This window comes from Mauremys mutica, chromosome 2, assembly GCF_020497125.1.
Source record: "Mauremys mutica isolate MM-2020 ecotype Southern chromosome 2, ASM2049712v1, whole genome shotgun sequence".
Classification (NCBI taxonomy): Eukaryota; Metazoa; Chordata; order Testudines; family Geoemydidae; genus Mauremys; species Mauremys mutica.
The window spans coordinates 253,941,826-253,958,969 of record NC_059073.1 but is presented as its reverse complement, the minus strand read 5'-3'; the positions used below and the strand labels follow the sequence as shown (position 1 = coordinate 253,958,969).

The following is a 17,144-nucleotide window of genomic DNA, read 5'->3' as shown; positions in this document are numbered from 1 at the left end:
ATTTCTAACTCCTACTGGTAAGTGTTGTATAAGCCTTTATTGATTAACATATGTAAAGCATGTTGAGATGCTTAGTGCAATGAAAAGCAAAAAAAATTACAATTATGATTGAAATTAGTTCTACTGCAACCTTATTTATTATTATAATTATGAAATAAGCATTGCCAATGTGCTTACTTTGTTAAATTTAGATCTTAAACATCATGAATTGTGCATGCGTACTTTACAGCACAAGATTCCAAATAAAAAAAGACTGTTACAAGACTTGTTTTCACCAATAACTAATTAAAAAGTGGAAAGCATCTACTGAGAAAGAGATATAATGGTTTGAAGCTCTGACATATACACAAGAATTGTAAATCTTTTAATCTTTTCCCCGGTATCATGAAACATTTCCTTTCATTCTGGGTATAGCATGTGGGATGATGCTTGTGAGGAAAGCAAAGGAGCATGTTTTGGAAAATAATCGCCAATGAATGCACGAATTCATTAAGTACTCAAGAACACAAAGTGTAATATAGGCTTCAACATGGGTGTTTTGAGTGTGACTGAAGAAGTCTGCTACTGTACAACTTCAAACAAGATGCTAGAAGAGGAAAGGAACAAAGTTAGTGAGCAGATATCATATGTCTCCTTCATATACTTTCTCATGTAATTTTTAAACTGCATGGCCTCAGCAGCGTAAAGCCTATCAGGAAATGAAATTACAACTGCACAAAGTCACTATTGTCACTGTTGTACCGGGGAAGCTCTAGCAGGCCAGCACAGGTTAAAAAATAAAAGTGGTACTGGCTCAGGAAAGGCATGACCAGGTCTGCCAAAAAGCAAATTGATTCACTTCATCCCCTCAGCATCCTCCGTGGATGGGTTATAAACGAATGTTTTATACTCCTTTAAATAGAAATCCCGAGGGAAGTCAGAAATAGTAACAGCTCAATATTAATATCCTCCAAGGTGCAGGTAGTGCAAGGATACATAATTTTACATCTCTCTGCATCAGCAATAGTGAAACCATGTAAGGGTCTGGGGCATAGGTAGTCTGGCAAAGCAGTCTTAGCTGGCTGGTTTCCATACATCAACAGTGGCCACAAGACAGTAGTCAGTGAGTGGGGATCACTGTAAGCACCAGCGCCAAGGTCAATAGGCAAGAGTCAGGCTGGGGTTGGAAATCAGAGATAGTACCAGGCTAGAATCAGGAGGCAAGAGTCAGAGTCGGGCTGGGTTAGAGACTGGAGGGTAGAAAGCAAGGTCTGGTCAGGAGTCACAGCAGACTAGAAATCTGTGTGATTGCCTTAGGCCACACTCTAAGGTTAAATAGTGTGCTTGGCTAATCAGAGATCTGCAGGGTACTGTCAGTCTGGATCCTTTGTGCAGTACTTCAGGCAGGGCCTAATCTCCCCAGTGCTCCCTGGTGTTGGCTTAGTATGTCCTCTCTGTCACAATGGGGGGCTGTCAGCCATCCCAAGGTCTAGTCCCACAGATCTTACAAGCCATCTCTTACACTTCAGTGTAACAGTATCCAACCCTCTGTGCCTTAACTATCTGCCTGTAAAGGCAGAAGGATAGTTCTAAACAAGTAATGAGAGAGAGAACATAAGTCTTTGGAGAAGTTTAGGAAATTCTAAGTGCAGGTAGTCAAGTATCAGAGAGGTAGCCGTGTTAGTCTGGTTCTGTAAAAGCAGCAAAGAATCCTGTGGCACCTTATAGACTAACAGACGTTTTGCAGCATGAGCTTTAGTGTTGCATCCGACGAAGTGGGCATTCACCCACGAAAGCTCATGCTGCAAAACGTCTGTTAGTCTATAAGGTGCCACAGGATTCTTTGCTGCTCTAAGTGCAGGTAAAGTCAGTAGTCTAGACACCCCCTAGCAAAGGCTAGGTGAAATAAGTGAAGATTTCCAGAAAGACTGAAAAGGGATTCAAAGTAAATTGATAAGATCTAACTGAGGCTAGCAGAAGGAGATTAGATGTTTTTAGCTGAATTGTCTACAGGACTCTGATCAGAGCAAAAAGAGGATATAGAAGAGATCGATGAAAAAAACCCAAAGGATCTGTCAAGTTTTCTCCCTTAGACCAATATAAAAGGCATTTTTCTGTTCTCATAAGAGATACAATAATTATAGGAGAGAAGGATCCTTTTCTTTTATTTCCTGAAAACCTTTCTCATTATGTGAATATGAACGGACTTCAGTCTTAGCACTTCGTATTTAAGTGCACTGAAGGTGTGTTAGGGACTAAGATTTTCTTTGTCCCTCAAAGGAAGGTGATAGGAGCTCATACCTGAAGAATTGAACCTTACATTGTAAAGTCTTTGGGGCAGGGACTCTGTCCTTCTGTTTATCTATACCCGCATGAAAATTTATATTTCAATATTAAAATATTTATATTTAATAAATAAATAAATAAACACTGAGTATCATGCTTGCCTGGTGGTTTGCCATTACTGGGTAAGACTTTAATACATGATTGAATCATTTATTTATTAATATCTCTGTAATTATTGTGACTTTCAAACTGCCTCTTATTTTTGAGATATTGTATATATATTTTGCCTGTACTCTTTTTCATATACCTCATCTCACAATTTCACATTCATCCACCTTTTTCTTCCCTCAACTCCACATTCAGTGTCACAGGACATTTTCACTTCTGTGACATTTCAAAAGAAGTACCAGCTCTGCAGAAAATCAGTATAACAGTTAATGGGTGCTTTTAATATTTTAGGAAGGCCTGGAAACAGGGGACAAAATTAACCTCTGGTATATCTCCTCTGTAATAAATGGGCCACAGATGAATTTGGCTCAGCCATTAGGAGCAAGCTGACTCCATTGGATTCATTACCCAGAGGATAAGCTGCCATTCCTTCCTGTTTTCATTGTAATGCAGACAATTATTCTCTCCATACAAGCTGTATTCTAATGTTACCAATTAAAAACGAGGACAGTTCTTACCTGGATAAGATGTGTTTCCTGGAGTAACAAAGCTATCTGTCATATCTCCAAAGATTATCATCATGATTGGGAGAGCTGCACCATGAAGGATTGCCATGGCAGAGCCAAGCACCATTAGTAATTTATCCAACCAATCAGAATACCGAAACTGAAAATAGGAACACCTTCATGTGAAAATGGGAACAACTTCATTGCTGAAAACTTCTCTAATTTCATGCATTAAAAAGGGCTAACACAACATTAGGAATGCACAGTTAAGATAACAAAAAGTCAGAAAAGCTTAAGTCTTGTATACACACAGTTTTTATATCATTCCACTCTATCTGATTAGAATTTAAATTGACAAAAATAATTTAAAGTTATAGAAATAAGCCATACTGATATAAGCATCTTTATACTTAGAGCTCTACCAAATTCACAGTCCATTTTGGTCAATTGCATGATCATAGGATTTTAAAAATCATAAATTTCATGATTTCAGCTATTTAAATCTGAAATGTCACACAGTGTTGTAATTGTAGGGGTCCTGACCCTAAAAGAAGTTGTGGTGGGGTCGCAAGGTTATGTGTGTGTGTGGGGGGTTGTGGTACTGTACTCTTATGGTGGTGCTGCTGGCAGTGGTGCTGCCTTCAGAGCTGGGCAGTTGGAGAGTGCCGGCTGCTGGCCAGGATCTCAGCTCTGAAGGCAGAGCTGCCACCAGCAGTGCAGAAGTATGGATGGCATCGTATGGTTTTGCCACCCTTACTTCTGCACTGCTGCCTGCAGATCTGGGCCCTCAGTCAGCAGCCACCACTCTCCAGCTGCCCGGCTCTGAAGGCAACAGCACAGAAGTAAGGGTGACATGGTATGGTATTGCCACCCTTATTTTTGCACTGCTGCTGGTAGTACGCTGCCTTCAGAGCTGGGCGCTCAGCCAACAACTGCCGCTCTCCAGTCCCTCAGTTCTGAAGGCAGTGCAGAAGTAAGGGTGGCAGTACCGCAACCCCCCTAAAATAACCTTGTGACCCCACAACCGTCTTTTGGGTCAGGACCCCCAATTTGAGAAACACTGGTCTCCCCCCCCATGAAATCTGTATAGTATAGGGTAAAAGCACCCAAAACACTAGATTTCACTGCGGGGAGATCAGATTTCATGGTTCATGATGTGTTTTTCATGGCTGTGAATTTGGTAGGTCCCTACTTATACTGGTATAACTTATACTGGTATAACTGTGTCCATACTAGGGGGTTGTACCACTTGAGCTACACCAGTTTCTAAATCAGTATAATGAAAGAAGTAATAAACTCTGTATAGAGCATCCCTTACTAATTTTACTATATGAAGTCCTCATGCAATACAAATTTCAATGTGATGCTAAGAAAAAAAGTATTTCCTGATATATTATAGGCATTATCAAAAGCATGTTGACTTCACTCAACTTTGGGCCAGGCTCTACATGTAAGAAGAGCACTAGGTCTGATTCTCCATGCCACTCCACTTCAGTAACAACACTGGAGTCACTGGAATTGTGCTGATTTAACAAAGTAAAGAAGCATGCTCATTGTTCATGCGGCACCTTGAGTTAGAGATTCATTAATATGATTGCATATATCATATTAGTATGCATCATCCAATTAAAATGAACAAGATGTCTAGTGGGATTTTGTGCAGCTAGAATAATACTGAATAATATTAAGTAGTACCTACTGCACAGAATATTTCCTATTTAGAATAGTGTGGTTCTTGATACAGAGACAATTTTGCCCTTAAACTGCCATTGAAATCAACAGACGTTAGACCTTGAGGACAAAATTTGGCCGGCATTTTGCAATATAAAGAGAATCATTCTCTCTGGTATTTGAGCTCTCAATGTACTTTAGCTACCTTGTTAAAAATAATTAATTAAAAATTATGCTGAATACAGGAGCTGACAAGAACCCACAAAAATCAGCAAATCCAGAGTGAAGGGTATAAGAGTCCTTTTATCTAAAAGCCAAAAATGAGAGATAATCATACTTCATCTTTTGTTTTTAATTTAATCACAAAATGCATAGATATTGCAACTCATACATAGTAGAAGGGAGATCATAGAAAAGTTTGTAGTTACTTGAGGATGCTCATAAGCCACTTATTGAACATTAATGCAGTAACTCTGTGGACTTTCCTATAAATCTCTGCTATTGTTCATGGATGCCAACATTTGTTACCCTATTAGAGTCTAAACAGTAGTAATTAAAATTAACATACCACAAGCACAAAACATATCTAATATACCTAAGCACAAAAGAATGAGTTAAAAGCAAAGATTTCATCCTGGCTGGAGTGACCAGTATAAAAATCTCTCTGTTATTAAGGGGTTGTCTATACTTATGCCAGGTGTATACTAGAAAAAGTTTGCTGTATAACTATACTAGCAAACCCTCCTACTGTAAACACAGCTTATATTGTCCAAAAAAGTGCTTTTGTTGGTATCATTTACACCAGTTCTCCAAGTGAAATAAGCTATCGCAGCAAAAACACTTTAATGTCAGTATAACTGCATCTATGGTACAACTTTTACTGATAAAGAAATATCAAAAAAATCACACCCCTAACTGACATTACTATACCAGTAAAAGTCTGTAGTGTAGGCCTGTCCTCAAAGGTGTTGCCACTTTAACTATACCAGTATATTTACGGCAGCAAAAAAAAACCCTCAAAGTTTTGTCACTTTAGCTATACTAGTATAGTTACAGCAGCAAAAGAACCCCACAGTTATACTGGTATTAAAATGCTTACACTGGTATAGTTTATTCTAGTTCAGGAACCATATTAAACTATACTAGTATAAGGCACCTTTATACTGGTATAACTGCATCTACATTAGTGTTTTTACTGATATAACTTTGTTGGTAAAGTATAATACCCATAATTGACACAGTAATGCAGGTAAAACTTTTAAGGCCAGGTCTACACTACAAACTTTTGTCAGCATAGCTATGTTGGTCGGTGTCATAGGTGCTGGAACTAGAGGTGCAGGGGGTGACTAACACAGCTCTGCCAGCAAAATCTCCTAGGTAGATGCAGTTATACTGGTAAAATTGCATTTTTGCCAGTACAGCTTTCTTTACTTGTGGGGGAGAGATGTGTGTGGAATACGCTATACAGGCAAAAGCACAGTTTGGCTGGTATAAACTGTATCCACACAAGTATACCAGAAATGTAGATCAGGCCTTATCAGTAAGACTTGAAACATTAAAAAACATTGTTTAAAGTTCATTATTAAACTTGAATATATATATATATAGCATATCTCTTACCATTGTTAATGGGCTGACCACATTAGGTTTCTTTGGCTTCTTTTTGTCCTCACTGCTGAATATGAATGATTATTTTAATGTATTGTAAAGAGAAAATATTTAACTGCAACTCTAACATTTAAAGTAGTAATACAGTTAAATCTAAACAAAATTAAACAAGAATGTAGGAGATATAAGAACATAAAATGAAGATGATTTGCAGATTAGTCTTAGTTTATTTCTGTAAATATTGTCCGCAATGTGTTTAAGAAACCTCCAAGTATATTAAAGAACATCAACATGGTACTTCTCCAAAAGTTCATTTGAAAGGAAATTAACATTTTTGGTTAATCTGCTAGATTACAGAAACTCACTAATAGTAACTCCTGGTAATCTTTTGAAATAGCTTGGCTAGTCTATATATCTTGATTACTTACTGAATCCATACTTTTGACAAACATGTAGATTATGGTCTCTCCAAGCTGACCCAAAGGTGAGAGTATTGTAGAGATCAAAAAAGAATTTAGGACTCAGTCCGCAAACTGGGCCATACAGAAGAATCTTTATGCCTATGTGGAGCCCCATTCACTTCAGTATGACTGTCGGTGTAAGGGTCCTCCTTCATAGATCAGTTTGCAGGATTTGAGGCCTGATTTCAAAGAAAGCAAGTGGCTGAGTAGAAACTGTTACCAAGGAAAGGAGAAGACTATGGGAGGAGGGGGAGGGAGAATTAAAAGTTGGAGGGGCAAAGTTTAACCTATTGTGATGGTTACATATTTAGTACAACCTAATGGAAAAGTATACGGACACAAACACAGAAAAAATGTGCACAGCTTGCAGGGAAGTTTCCCTCTCGTGGTCCCTTCCAGTCCTAGACTTCTATGATTCTATTATTGTAACTTATCTGGAGTTATTTCACTTTTAACATTATTACAACACAGTCTGGTGTCCATGGCGCATTATACTGGTCATTCACTCCAGAAACTCCAGCTGTAGTTATTTTATGAAATAAAGTGAGAAATCCACATACAGTCCCAATCATTCAATCAGATCTGTGCAAGCTGTACTGACACAGTGGCAAAACACCAAAAGCTGCCACAGCTTTGTCTACAGGAGCATTCCCACTGGTGCATCATAGCACTAGCAGGAAATTTTTCTAAAATTCCTTAGTGTAGATAAGGTTTTATTACAGTATTATAGTGTTATAATAATGACGTGATACAGTCATGAGTTACAGTAGCAAGGTCCATATCCAAAATAAATAGTTGCAGCTTTCTGAGCAGATGTAAATAAAAAAAAAAGATGATCATACTTGTGCAATGCAGCTAACAGCACTTGCAGATCACGCAGTAAAAATAGCTTATGAACTCCACCTACACGTCGTAGGCACATTCCTCAGTTAAAGACTCACCATAACTTCCCTTTAATAAATACTTCTAAAAATTAGAAAAATGTATATAGCCATTAAGCACTGAGTCCTAATTAATATCTAGTTGAAAATATGACAATAGTTCCAGCATTATACAGCTTTGTATTAGTTTGTCTTTTCCTGAGGGCTGGTCTAAACTAAAAAGTTAGCTTGGCTTAGCTACATCACTCAGTTATGAAAAATTTCACATCCTGTATGATATAATTAAGCTGACCTAAGCCCCTAGACACCAGTAGGTTGACAGAAGAATTCTTCCATTGACCTAGCTGCCTCCTCTTGGAGTGGTGGATTTACTATGGTGACAGAAAAAAACCCTTCCGTTGCTGTAGTAAGTGTCTGAGTTACATCACGTTCCAATACAAATTAAACTGAGGATGTTAGTAGATGTTGCCTTCTTTGCAACAGGAAACAGTAAACAGACTATAAAGTAATCCATTGTTGTATGCAGTGTAGTTGTAGCCATGTAGGTCCCAGATATTAGAAAAACAAGGTGGATGAGGTACCTTTCCCAGACCTGAAGAAGGGCTCTCTGTGGCTCGAAAGCTTCTCTCTTCCACCAACAGAAGTTGGTCCAATAAAAGATATTACTCTTACCCACCTTGTCTCTATAAAGACATCCATCAAGAACAAAACTGGGGGGAGGGTGGAGGAGAAAATTTTAGCTGACAATCCTCATACCTTGTGTTTACCATATAATCAGAATTGTGACCATTTTTTCTCTCAGTGTTACTGACTTCTTAGAATGTATCACTCAGTAAGTACTAATGCTAATGAATGACTGGATACCCATGTTCAGAAGTCAAGGAGAGCAACAAAGTACTATAAAATTTTAGGGGCTGTCTTCATCCAATGTGGTCAGGAAATGTGCTTCCTCAGTGTGAAATAGGAGGAAGATGAACTCCAGTGATATGATTCTTTCTCTTTGTATGGTCAGTGATCCATTCTGGAATCCTCCTCCAAAGAATCCAAGAAAAGGCCCATACCTCTCTAGAGATTTTGCTGAAAAAATCCCACACTTTGCAGCCAAAGCCTTTTAGACTCATTTAGATGTTACGATAGCAAAGGCAGAAAGTCAAAGTATTTCATGGACAGTGCCGGCTCCAGGGTTTTTGCCGCCCCCAGCAGCAGAAAAAAAAAAGCCGCAATCGCGATCAGCGGCAGCTCCACCACGCCGCTTTCTTCTTCGGCCGCAATTCAGTGGCAGGTCCTTCTCTCCAAGAGGGACCGAGGGACCCACCATCGAATTGCTGCCGAAGAACCCGACATGCCGCCCCTTCCCCTTGGCTACCCCAAGCACCTGCTTGCTGAGTTGGTGCCTGGAGCCGGCCCTGTTCATAGATTTTGCAGGAGAGCTATAGCCTCAGGGATGCCCAGGAAGGTCCAGATGAAAGACCAAATATTGCTGATTTTTTCCCCTTTATCATTGGCAGTGGTGATACTAAGTTTTATGTAGCACTTTGCAAAGTAACAGTTGCACACACCCAGGGCCGGCTCCAGGGTTTTTGCCGCCCCAAGCGGCACGATCGGCAGCACTTCAGCGGCAGGTCCTTCCCTCTGAGAGGGACCCGCCGCTGAATTGCCACCAAAGAGCTGAATGTGCCACCCCTCTTCATTGGCCACCCCAGGCACCTGCTTGCTGCGCCGGTGCCTGGAGCCGGCCCTGCACACACCCATATCAGGCTCACCTGTGACAAAGCACTTCTCTCCAGCTTGTGCCATGAAACCTCCTGATTCTCAGAATCTCCCTTCAGGCTGTACTCAACCCCCTACCTCTAACATATTTATGAGGATTCATGTCTTCTAGTGATCCTGTTATATGGCATGGGAAACCATGAGTTGAGGCACTGTTCAATTTTCTAAATAGGGAGGGGGACAGAACTCTCAGAATCCATTCCTGACACAGTTCACTACTATATGAGATAGATTGATGAAATAGCAGGAATGGTGTTCAGGCTATATAAAACTGTCTTTGGCCCTGGGGTACATCTACATTATCAGCGTGGGTTTATCCATTGCTTTAGTAAATCCATGCCATCAAAAGGCGGTAGCTAGTTTGACAGGAGAATTCTTCTTCAGCCTAGCAGTGTCTACATTGGGGCTTAGGCTGCTTAACTATGTCTCTCAGGGGTGTGAATTTTTCACACCTTTTAGCAACATAGCTAGGTCAACCTAAGTTTTAGGAGTAGACCAGGCTTTAGTCATCCCTACTAAAAAGCCATAATTCCTACTTAACTTTCAGGCATATGTGCTTTAGCTGTCCATTATCTATTCCAGCTTCAGTTCTAGCACTATTTTAGATATGCCTTTTAATGAAGTATAATGGATATAACTGCCACTCCCCTCTTTATGGGAAAGAACAAGGAGCAAGATGACAGAATTTTCTGTCTCTATCCCATTGCCCCAGTGAAAGGCTCAGTCAGTGTTGCTGGCCCAAGTCTGCTAGTGGGACAGACTTTCTCTGACCTGATGAATTCAATAGGAGCCAAATAAGCTGCTAAATATTTTATTTGTATTTGAAAGATAGTAGGTTTCAAAAGAATTTTGTTCATGGGAAAAGTATGTAATTAATGTAAAATGTATTTCAAGGTAAAATCTGAAAAATATTTAAAAATGTTAATATGCTAAAAATATTTTAAAATAGATTAAAATATTTACCATTTGCCTTTGGATTCACAATCCTGGTCTGGTATAGCAGCATCACCAGCTCTTCCATTCGCATCAGACATTCTTTCATTTTCAGACCTCATTTTAATCTATTTAGGAAATGAAGCATCACAGAAAAATGTAGTTATAAGCTAGCATTTAACTAAGAGAACATACAGCTATTAAGCTCAGGATAAATATCTAGGTGACATTTCGTTTAAAACCAGGATCATATTCTGCCTTCAGTTTTTCAGCAGAACTCCCCATGGAAATCAATACATTTGCTTATGTGTTTATACACATGCATTTGTATTTGCATGATCCTTCTGAGTCTATCATTTCAAAGCATTTGTTTTTTCTGTAATTTATCATAGTTATAAAACAAACAGCAATATGATGTGTTTATTTAAAGGAGCCTGCAGTAACTTTGGATTTTTTTTTCTTTTTACATATTGTTGAATTTTGTTAAATCTCTCTCAAATAAAAATAAATGTACTGACTTACCATTAGAGTTGTTCTTAGTTACCCTTTCTTCTCCTTTTCTGGAAGGCTATAAAGCAATTGACAGGTCTACTGTGGTTAGAAACATGTGATAGGGCTGGACTTTACTCATCCTGATTAAACTATAATGATGAAAAAGCTTTCAATAGCCGATGTTTGCCAGGTTTTACCATTCCCTTTGGACCTTGCCTAGCCCCGGGATGTAAATGTGTGTGTGCTCTTAACTCCGCCCTCCCAAAGGAGAATGTTTAACCAAGTCTTGAATGAACTCCTGGGTTACTCTCACTCATGTAAACAGCTCTGAAAAATCCCCTAATATCCCACCATAAGGAAAATCCTTGCTATTTACTGAGGACTTTATTAGCCTGTTAATTCTCAGGATTACTTCCCCACTGTCTTAGGGATGGTGCAGAATAGCACTGCTCCAAGAGATGCTCCAGGAGAAATTCCTCCTTAGTGGGAGTGAACCCCCTATAACAGCCTGAACCATGGTAAGTAGGAGAGACAGGATTACCCTACCTTGTCCCTGTCCCCATTAGGGTGGTTTGTACCAGAAGGCACAGTTCTTTTGCACCAAGGAGCATATCCTCCCTTGCCTGAGTACTCACACAATAGCAGACCATAATCTGGTCCAAAGGAGGAAGCCCAGCAGAGATACTTTGTGAGACACTGGATCACACAGCTAAATAACATAATCTAGTTTAATTCATGATATAGTCTCCTCCAATTTGCTCATTTTGAAGCTTAGTATGAATAATCTGGATAACCATAGCATCCTGGCTGCTTTCATTTCAGGGTTTGATTTGTTACTTCAACAGCTCTACAACTTCCTGTATGCACATACAGTCCAGTCAGCCTCATCTTAGTCCCTGGAAAAATCATGGAACAGATCCTCAAGGAAACCATTTTGAAGCACTTGGAGGAGAGGAAGATGATCAGGAACAGTCAACATGGATTCACCAAGGGCAAGTCATGCCTGACCAACATGATCGCCTTCTATGATGAGATAACTGGCTCTGTAAATATGAGGAAAGCAGTGGACATGATACATCTTGACTTTAGTGAAGCTTTTGATATGGTCTCCGACAGTATTCTTGCCAGTAAATTAAAAAAGTATGGATTGGATGAATGGACTATAAGGTGGATAGAAAGCTGGCTAGGTTGTCAGGCTCACTGGGTAGTGATCAACGACTCAATGTCTAGTTGGCAGCCGGTATCAAGTAAGTACCCCAGGGGTTGGTCCTGGGGCTCATTCTGTTCAACATCTTTATTAATGATCTGGATGATGGGATGGATTGCACCCTCAACAAGTTTGCCAATGACACTAAACTGGAGGGACAGGTAGATACACTAGAGGGTAGGGATAGGGTCCAGGATTGGCCCAAAAGAAATCTGATGAGGTTCAACAAGGACAAGTGCAGAATCCTGCACTTAGAATGGAAGAATCCCATGCACCGCTACAGGCTGGAGACTGACTGGCTAAGTAGCAGTTCTGCAGGAAAGGACCTGGGGATTGCAGTGGATGAGAAGCTGGATATGAGTCAGCAGTGTGCCCTTGTTTCCAAGAAGGCTAATGGCGTATTGGGCTGCATAGTAGGAACATTGCCAGCAGATTGAGGGAAGTGATTATTTTTCTTTATTCGGCATTGTGAGACCACTCCTGGAGTATTGCATCCAGTTTTGGGCCCCCCACTACAGAAACGATGTGGACAAATTGGAGGGAGTCCAATGGAGGGCAACAAAAATGGTCAGGGTGAGGCTGAGGGAACTGGGCTTGTTTAGTCTGTAGAAGAAAAGAGTGAGAGGGATTTGATAGCAGCCTTCAACTACATAAAGAGGGGTTATCAGTGGTGGCAGATTACAGAACAAGGAGCGATGGTCTCAAGTTGCAGTGCGGGAGGTCTAGGTCGGATATTAGGAAACACTAATTCACTAGGAGGGTGGTGAAGCACTGTAATGGGTTACCTAGGGAGGTGGTGGAATCTCCATCCTTAGCGGTTTTAAGGTCCGGCTTGACAAAGCCCTGGCTGGGATGATTTAGTTGGTGTTGGTCCTGCTTTGAGCAGAGGGTTGAACTAGATGACCTCCCGAGGTCTCTTCCAATCCTAATCTTCTATGTTTCTATGATTCTATGCCACACAGTGACACCTACTTGAGATGCACCACATTTTGCATTGACACAATCACTTCTGATGAGTACATGCAGTGCCGATGCAAGCAGCCAAGTATGCACACAGACGTGATATACTTACTGTGGCAGCATATATAGTGTAGACATGACCTAAGGAATCAACTTAAGCTAAGTTAACATAAAATAAGAGTGGGGAGGTTGCATGATTTAACTAAATCAGTTTCTAAACCAATTTAATTAAATCCATACAAATTGTGTAGATGAGGCCTAAGAGCTAGATTGTACCATTTAAGCACAGTCCAGAGTAAAAGATATTGTGAAAACACATTACTCCAGGGGAAGTGCCAAGAGGCATTGTGCCTCCATGTGCCTCCTGTGTGTGCAGGGCCACAGGCCAGGCTGAGAGTGCTGCTTACCACCCCCTAGGTGGCTGGCCAGTCTTGCTGCCTGGAACGTAGAGCAGGAACCAAGCCCGGGACATGCAGAGAAATACTGAGAAAACAGTTCTGCTCTCCTTGGAACACAGGCAATATAATTCTGCCTGGCCCTTTCAAGGGAAAGAAATCTCCCTTTACCTATAAACCGTTTGTCTCACCTGAGTCATATTTTGAAAGAAAATTTCCCCAGAATAAATTTGTAAACCTTTCCTGGCCTTGATTACACAGTTATTAGCCATATTCCCATTATTGTTTAACTGCCAAGATCTAAACAAAATCTGGGACTGAGGCTTGTGTTTCCACTAAGCTTTGCCTCTTAAGCTTCATGTTCCCGCACTTTCCCCATTTCCCAAACTGGGAGAGACGTTTCCACTAGACACCTATGACAGTCTGTAATGACCTGCTTTAAATTTATAACCATCCTTCTTTTGTGGCCATTTTTGTCGGAGTACCAGCATTTAAATGAACTTTTTCCTTTAGTTTTTCATTATTGCCAATTTCCCTTGTTTTACAAAACACATCTATCATATGTTCTAATTGTTCAATATGGTCATGAACCAGATTAGAATCCTTTCTATTATCATATATATTAGACATATTAGTATTTCAGGGCTCATGGTGATCAGCTTCCATCTTCCTCTCTAGCAGCTACTTCCTCTTCTGGCATAGTTCTTCAAGAAAAGATTCAAGTTCTGTGGCAAATTCCACAGCCTCTCAGAGCATCTTTGGTCTCCTTTCATTGACTTTGATCTGCAAGTCCAAGTCCAGCTGAGCATCTATAAATTGGTCCATCACCAGTCTATTTTGGAAGGCCTTGTTGGTATCTGGTTGTGTCAGCACTAGCCTCTACAGGTCCTCTGCTAGTTCAAGTGGGGTTTCTTCTTTCCCTCTCCTTCTAGCCTTTAGCTGTTCCCTGTTCAGCTCACATTGATGTCTAACTCCATACCACATCTCAAGGTCTTGCATCAGGTCTGGATAGCTCAGTCTCTTTTCTGGGGATAAGTTCTGCAGCACCATAAGTGCTGGGCCACCCATACTGGCTGCTAACAAAGTCCCTTTCTCTCCCTCTTCCCAGCCATTCATTTGAGCTATAATGTTGAATTGAACCAAATAAGCCTTTGTGATGGGATGGACTAGGCCTAGAGACCCCCTGCTGGAGGCCTCAGGGTCCTGCCACTCCCATCCCAGGAAAGGAGCATTGGAGAGGTCCTCCAAGCAGGCTAGAGTGGCTGTAGGGGCAGCAGCCAACCAAGGCCCAGGAGGGCCATATAAAGGAGCTGCAGAATAGCAGCAATTAATTGCTGCTATGGGATCTGGAGAAGAAAGGGCTGCATGCCTGGCTGGCTAAGGGAACTTCACATAATGGACAGCTCAGTGTGGGCAGGGACTGGGGGAGTGAGAGGCTCCTGGCTGGCTTATAGCACTGAGTCAAAGCCAGTTTGCTAACAGTGACCAGGGGAGTAATGAAGGAGCTCCTAGCTGGCTGCTGAGACTTAACAGGGAAGAAAGGAAGATAGTGTCTCCAAGGAGGAAGCCCTGGAGATATGACCCCATACCAGGGCTAGATGGGTTTAAAGACCATGGACACACCCAATCAGAGGGGGTGCTTGTGAGAGGTGGGTGCTGACCCCATTACAGTCTCCCAGTGAGTTTTGTCCTCAAAGACTGGGAGCTTTTAAATTATTTGAGCTGGAACAGCCCAACTTTTCCCATCTGGGCCTCTGTGGGTTATAAACAGAGTAGAAACTATTATAAATATCTGGTCTTCCTCAAGTCCTTTGGCTGGATCAATTCCTCCTCCAGACAGCTGCCGTTCATTGTGATCCTTTGATTTCCTTATGGAGCTGAATTTTCAGCTCCTTAAGTCCTTGCTGAAGCTCAGCTCTGTTAGCAAGATCCAAGTTGGATAAAGCTTGTCTGGTCTCTGTTACTTAATAGAAAAAATTCTGGTCTCTGGCAGTCAGGTTGCTGGTTACTTCTTTGTTGTGTCTTGTCATTCCAGCCTGGGAACTTTGCAGTGGGGTTTCCCAGCCTTCTTGGACACTTTGCAGTTTTTACTTCAACGGTGACCTCTCCCTGCAAGACAACTTTCTGACTTTTCTGGGAATCCTCCAGATGCCTCCCAGCTCCTGTTTCAAGTCTTGTTTTATATCCCACTGGCAGTTTTTGATTTCTGCAAGCACATCCATTATGTGTTCCATCTTGTTTCAACAGGAATACCAGCTCACAATCTCTCTCAGTAGAAACTGGATCCCACTCCTAACACCCCTCTTCTAAGTAGCTAGTCACAGTTTGGGGGCCCAGGGATGTTCCAGTTGGAAGTAGAAATTGATGGTGACTGGTACTTTCTTCGATGCAATCTTGTTTATTTACAAGGAATGTACAAAGTCCTGTATCTCTGAACATAGAAGGAACTGAAAACAAAGGGAGCAGTTTCTTAGCTTACAGCTCCCAAGCATGGGTGGCATGTGAAACTTCTCCTGGGGGAGGCTAGCCCTCTGTCCCTCATCTTTTGCCTGTGGCCACACCCACACCTGCCCTGCCCCAGGCCCTGCCCACAGCCCCCTCCCCATTCACCTTGTCCCTCTCCTCCCCCTTCCACACAAGATCCCCACCACCTGCCACACCCCTCCTCTCCTCTACTCCTCTCCCATGAAGCCCCCCGCCACTCCCTGTGTCCCTCCTCTCCTCCTGGGGTGGGGGAGTGAGGAGAGATGTGGCGAATGAGGGTCTCACAGGGGAAGGGGTGGAGGAGAGGAGGGACGCAGTAGGGGCCTCGGAGAAGGGCGGGAGCAGGGGTTACCAAGTGTCTGTCTCTCTCTCTCTCAAAAGAGGTGCTGACTTTCAAAACAAGCACAACCCATTTCAGAGGGAGCAGAGTGGGAGTGTTTATACAAATTCCATAATTTTTTTAGTAATGTTAATAAACACAAATGTATTTTAATAAAATTAATGTGTAACTTAATGTTCTATGCAACAGAACTAGGAAAAAAGGGGAATAGGGGAGTGGGACTAGCATGCAGCATCTACCCCCCCCCACACACACACACACTGCAAGGAGCTCAGAGGGCTTCCACACACTACTTCCCTGCTGCAGCATCCCATTCTGTGTGGGCTGTGGCTCCCTCTGGCCAGCCGGGTTTCACGGCCTCCCCTCATCCCCCAACTTGCCTGCTCCACGGTCACAGAATGACCGGGAAGGGGGAGCAGCTGGACCAGCTGTTTTGTGTGAGTGCTTGAAGTTCAGACTTCAGAGCCACACACAAACACCCAGAAAATGACAGGCTTCCCCTCCTGAGACCCTCAACCACCTGGCGGGAAAAGCAAAAGCTCTTTCTGAAGAAGGCTGAGCTTATTATTATGCACCATACCGGTTCAGGGGCAGCTGAGGCGGTGGTATCTGCTATCCAGCTTCCTGTGTTCATTGGTAATTTCTCTGGAGTCTAGGGAGATTACCGATAAATCCAGGAAGCTGAGTAGCATATAATGCAGTGGTTCTCAACCGGCGGGCCTCATGTGCCCCAATTAGCACACGGATGCAGCCCAGCTCAGCTGTGTGCTAAAGGCTGGTCCACATGTTGGGGATCTGAGCTGCCCATTGTGGAGGGGTCTGGCTGGGTTGCCCTGCATGGTGGGAATCTGGCATCCAGGGCAGCCACCCAGCCTCACAGAGTCTGGGTCCGGGGCAGCCGCTCAGCCTCGCAAGTTCTGGAGTCTGGCTCCAGGGTGGCCCCGTATGGCAGAGGTCTGGGGGAGCCATGTGGGGAGGGGGATTCCAGGGTAGCTGTCTGGCT

The 17,144-nt window shown here is 42.2% G+C and overlaps 1 protein-coding gene across 2 annotated transcripts in view; it reads right to left on the bottom strand.

The window, feature by feature from the left end:
- Nucleotides 1–10,856, bottom strand: part of ABCB1 (ATP binding cassette subfamily B member 1) — an 82,416-nt gene extending 71,560 nt beyond the window's left edge. For both annotated transcript variants that reach the window (XM_045004931.1, XM_045004932.1), the window contains exons 1-4: nt 10,786–10,856; nt 10,294–10,391; nt 6,231–6,285; nt 2,952–3,099 (exon numbers count right to left, since the gene is read on the bottom strand). In XM_045004931.1, the coding sequence (XP_044860866.1) occupies nt 2,952–3,099; nt 6,231–6,285; nt 10,294–10,391; nt 10,786–10,788 (304 nt within the window). In that variant the 5' untranslated portion in view covers nt 10,789–10,856. The remainder of the gene's footprint in view (nt 1–2,951; nt 3,100–6,230; nt 6,286–10,293; nt 10,392–10,785) is intronic.
- Between the last annotated feature and the right edge of the window lie 6,288 nt (nt 10,857–17,144).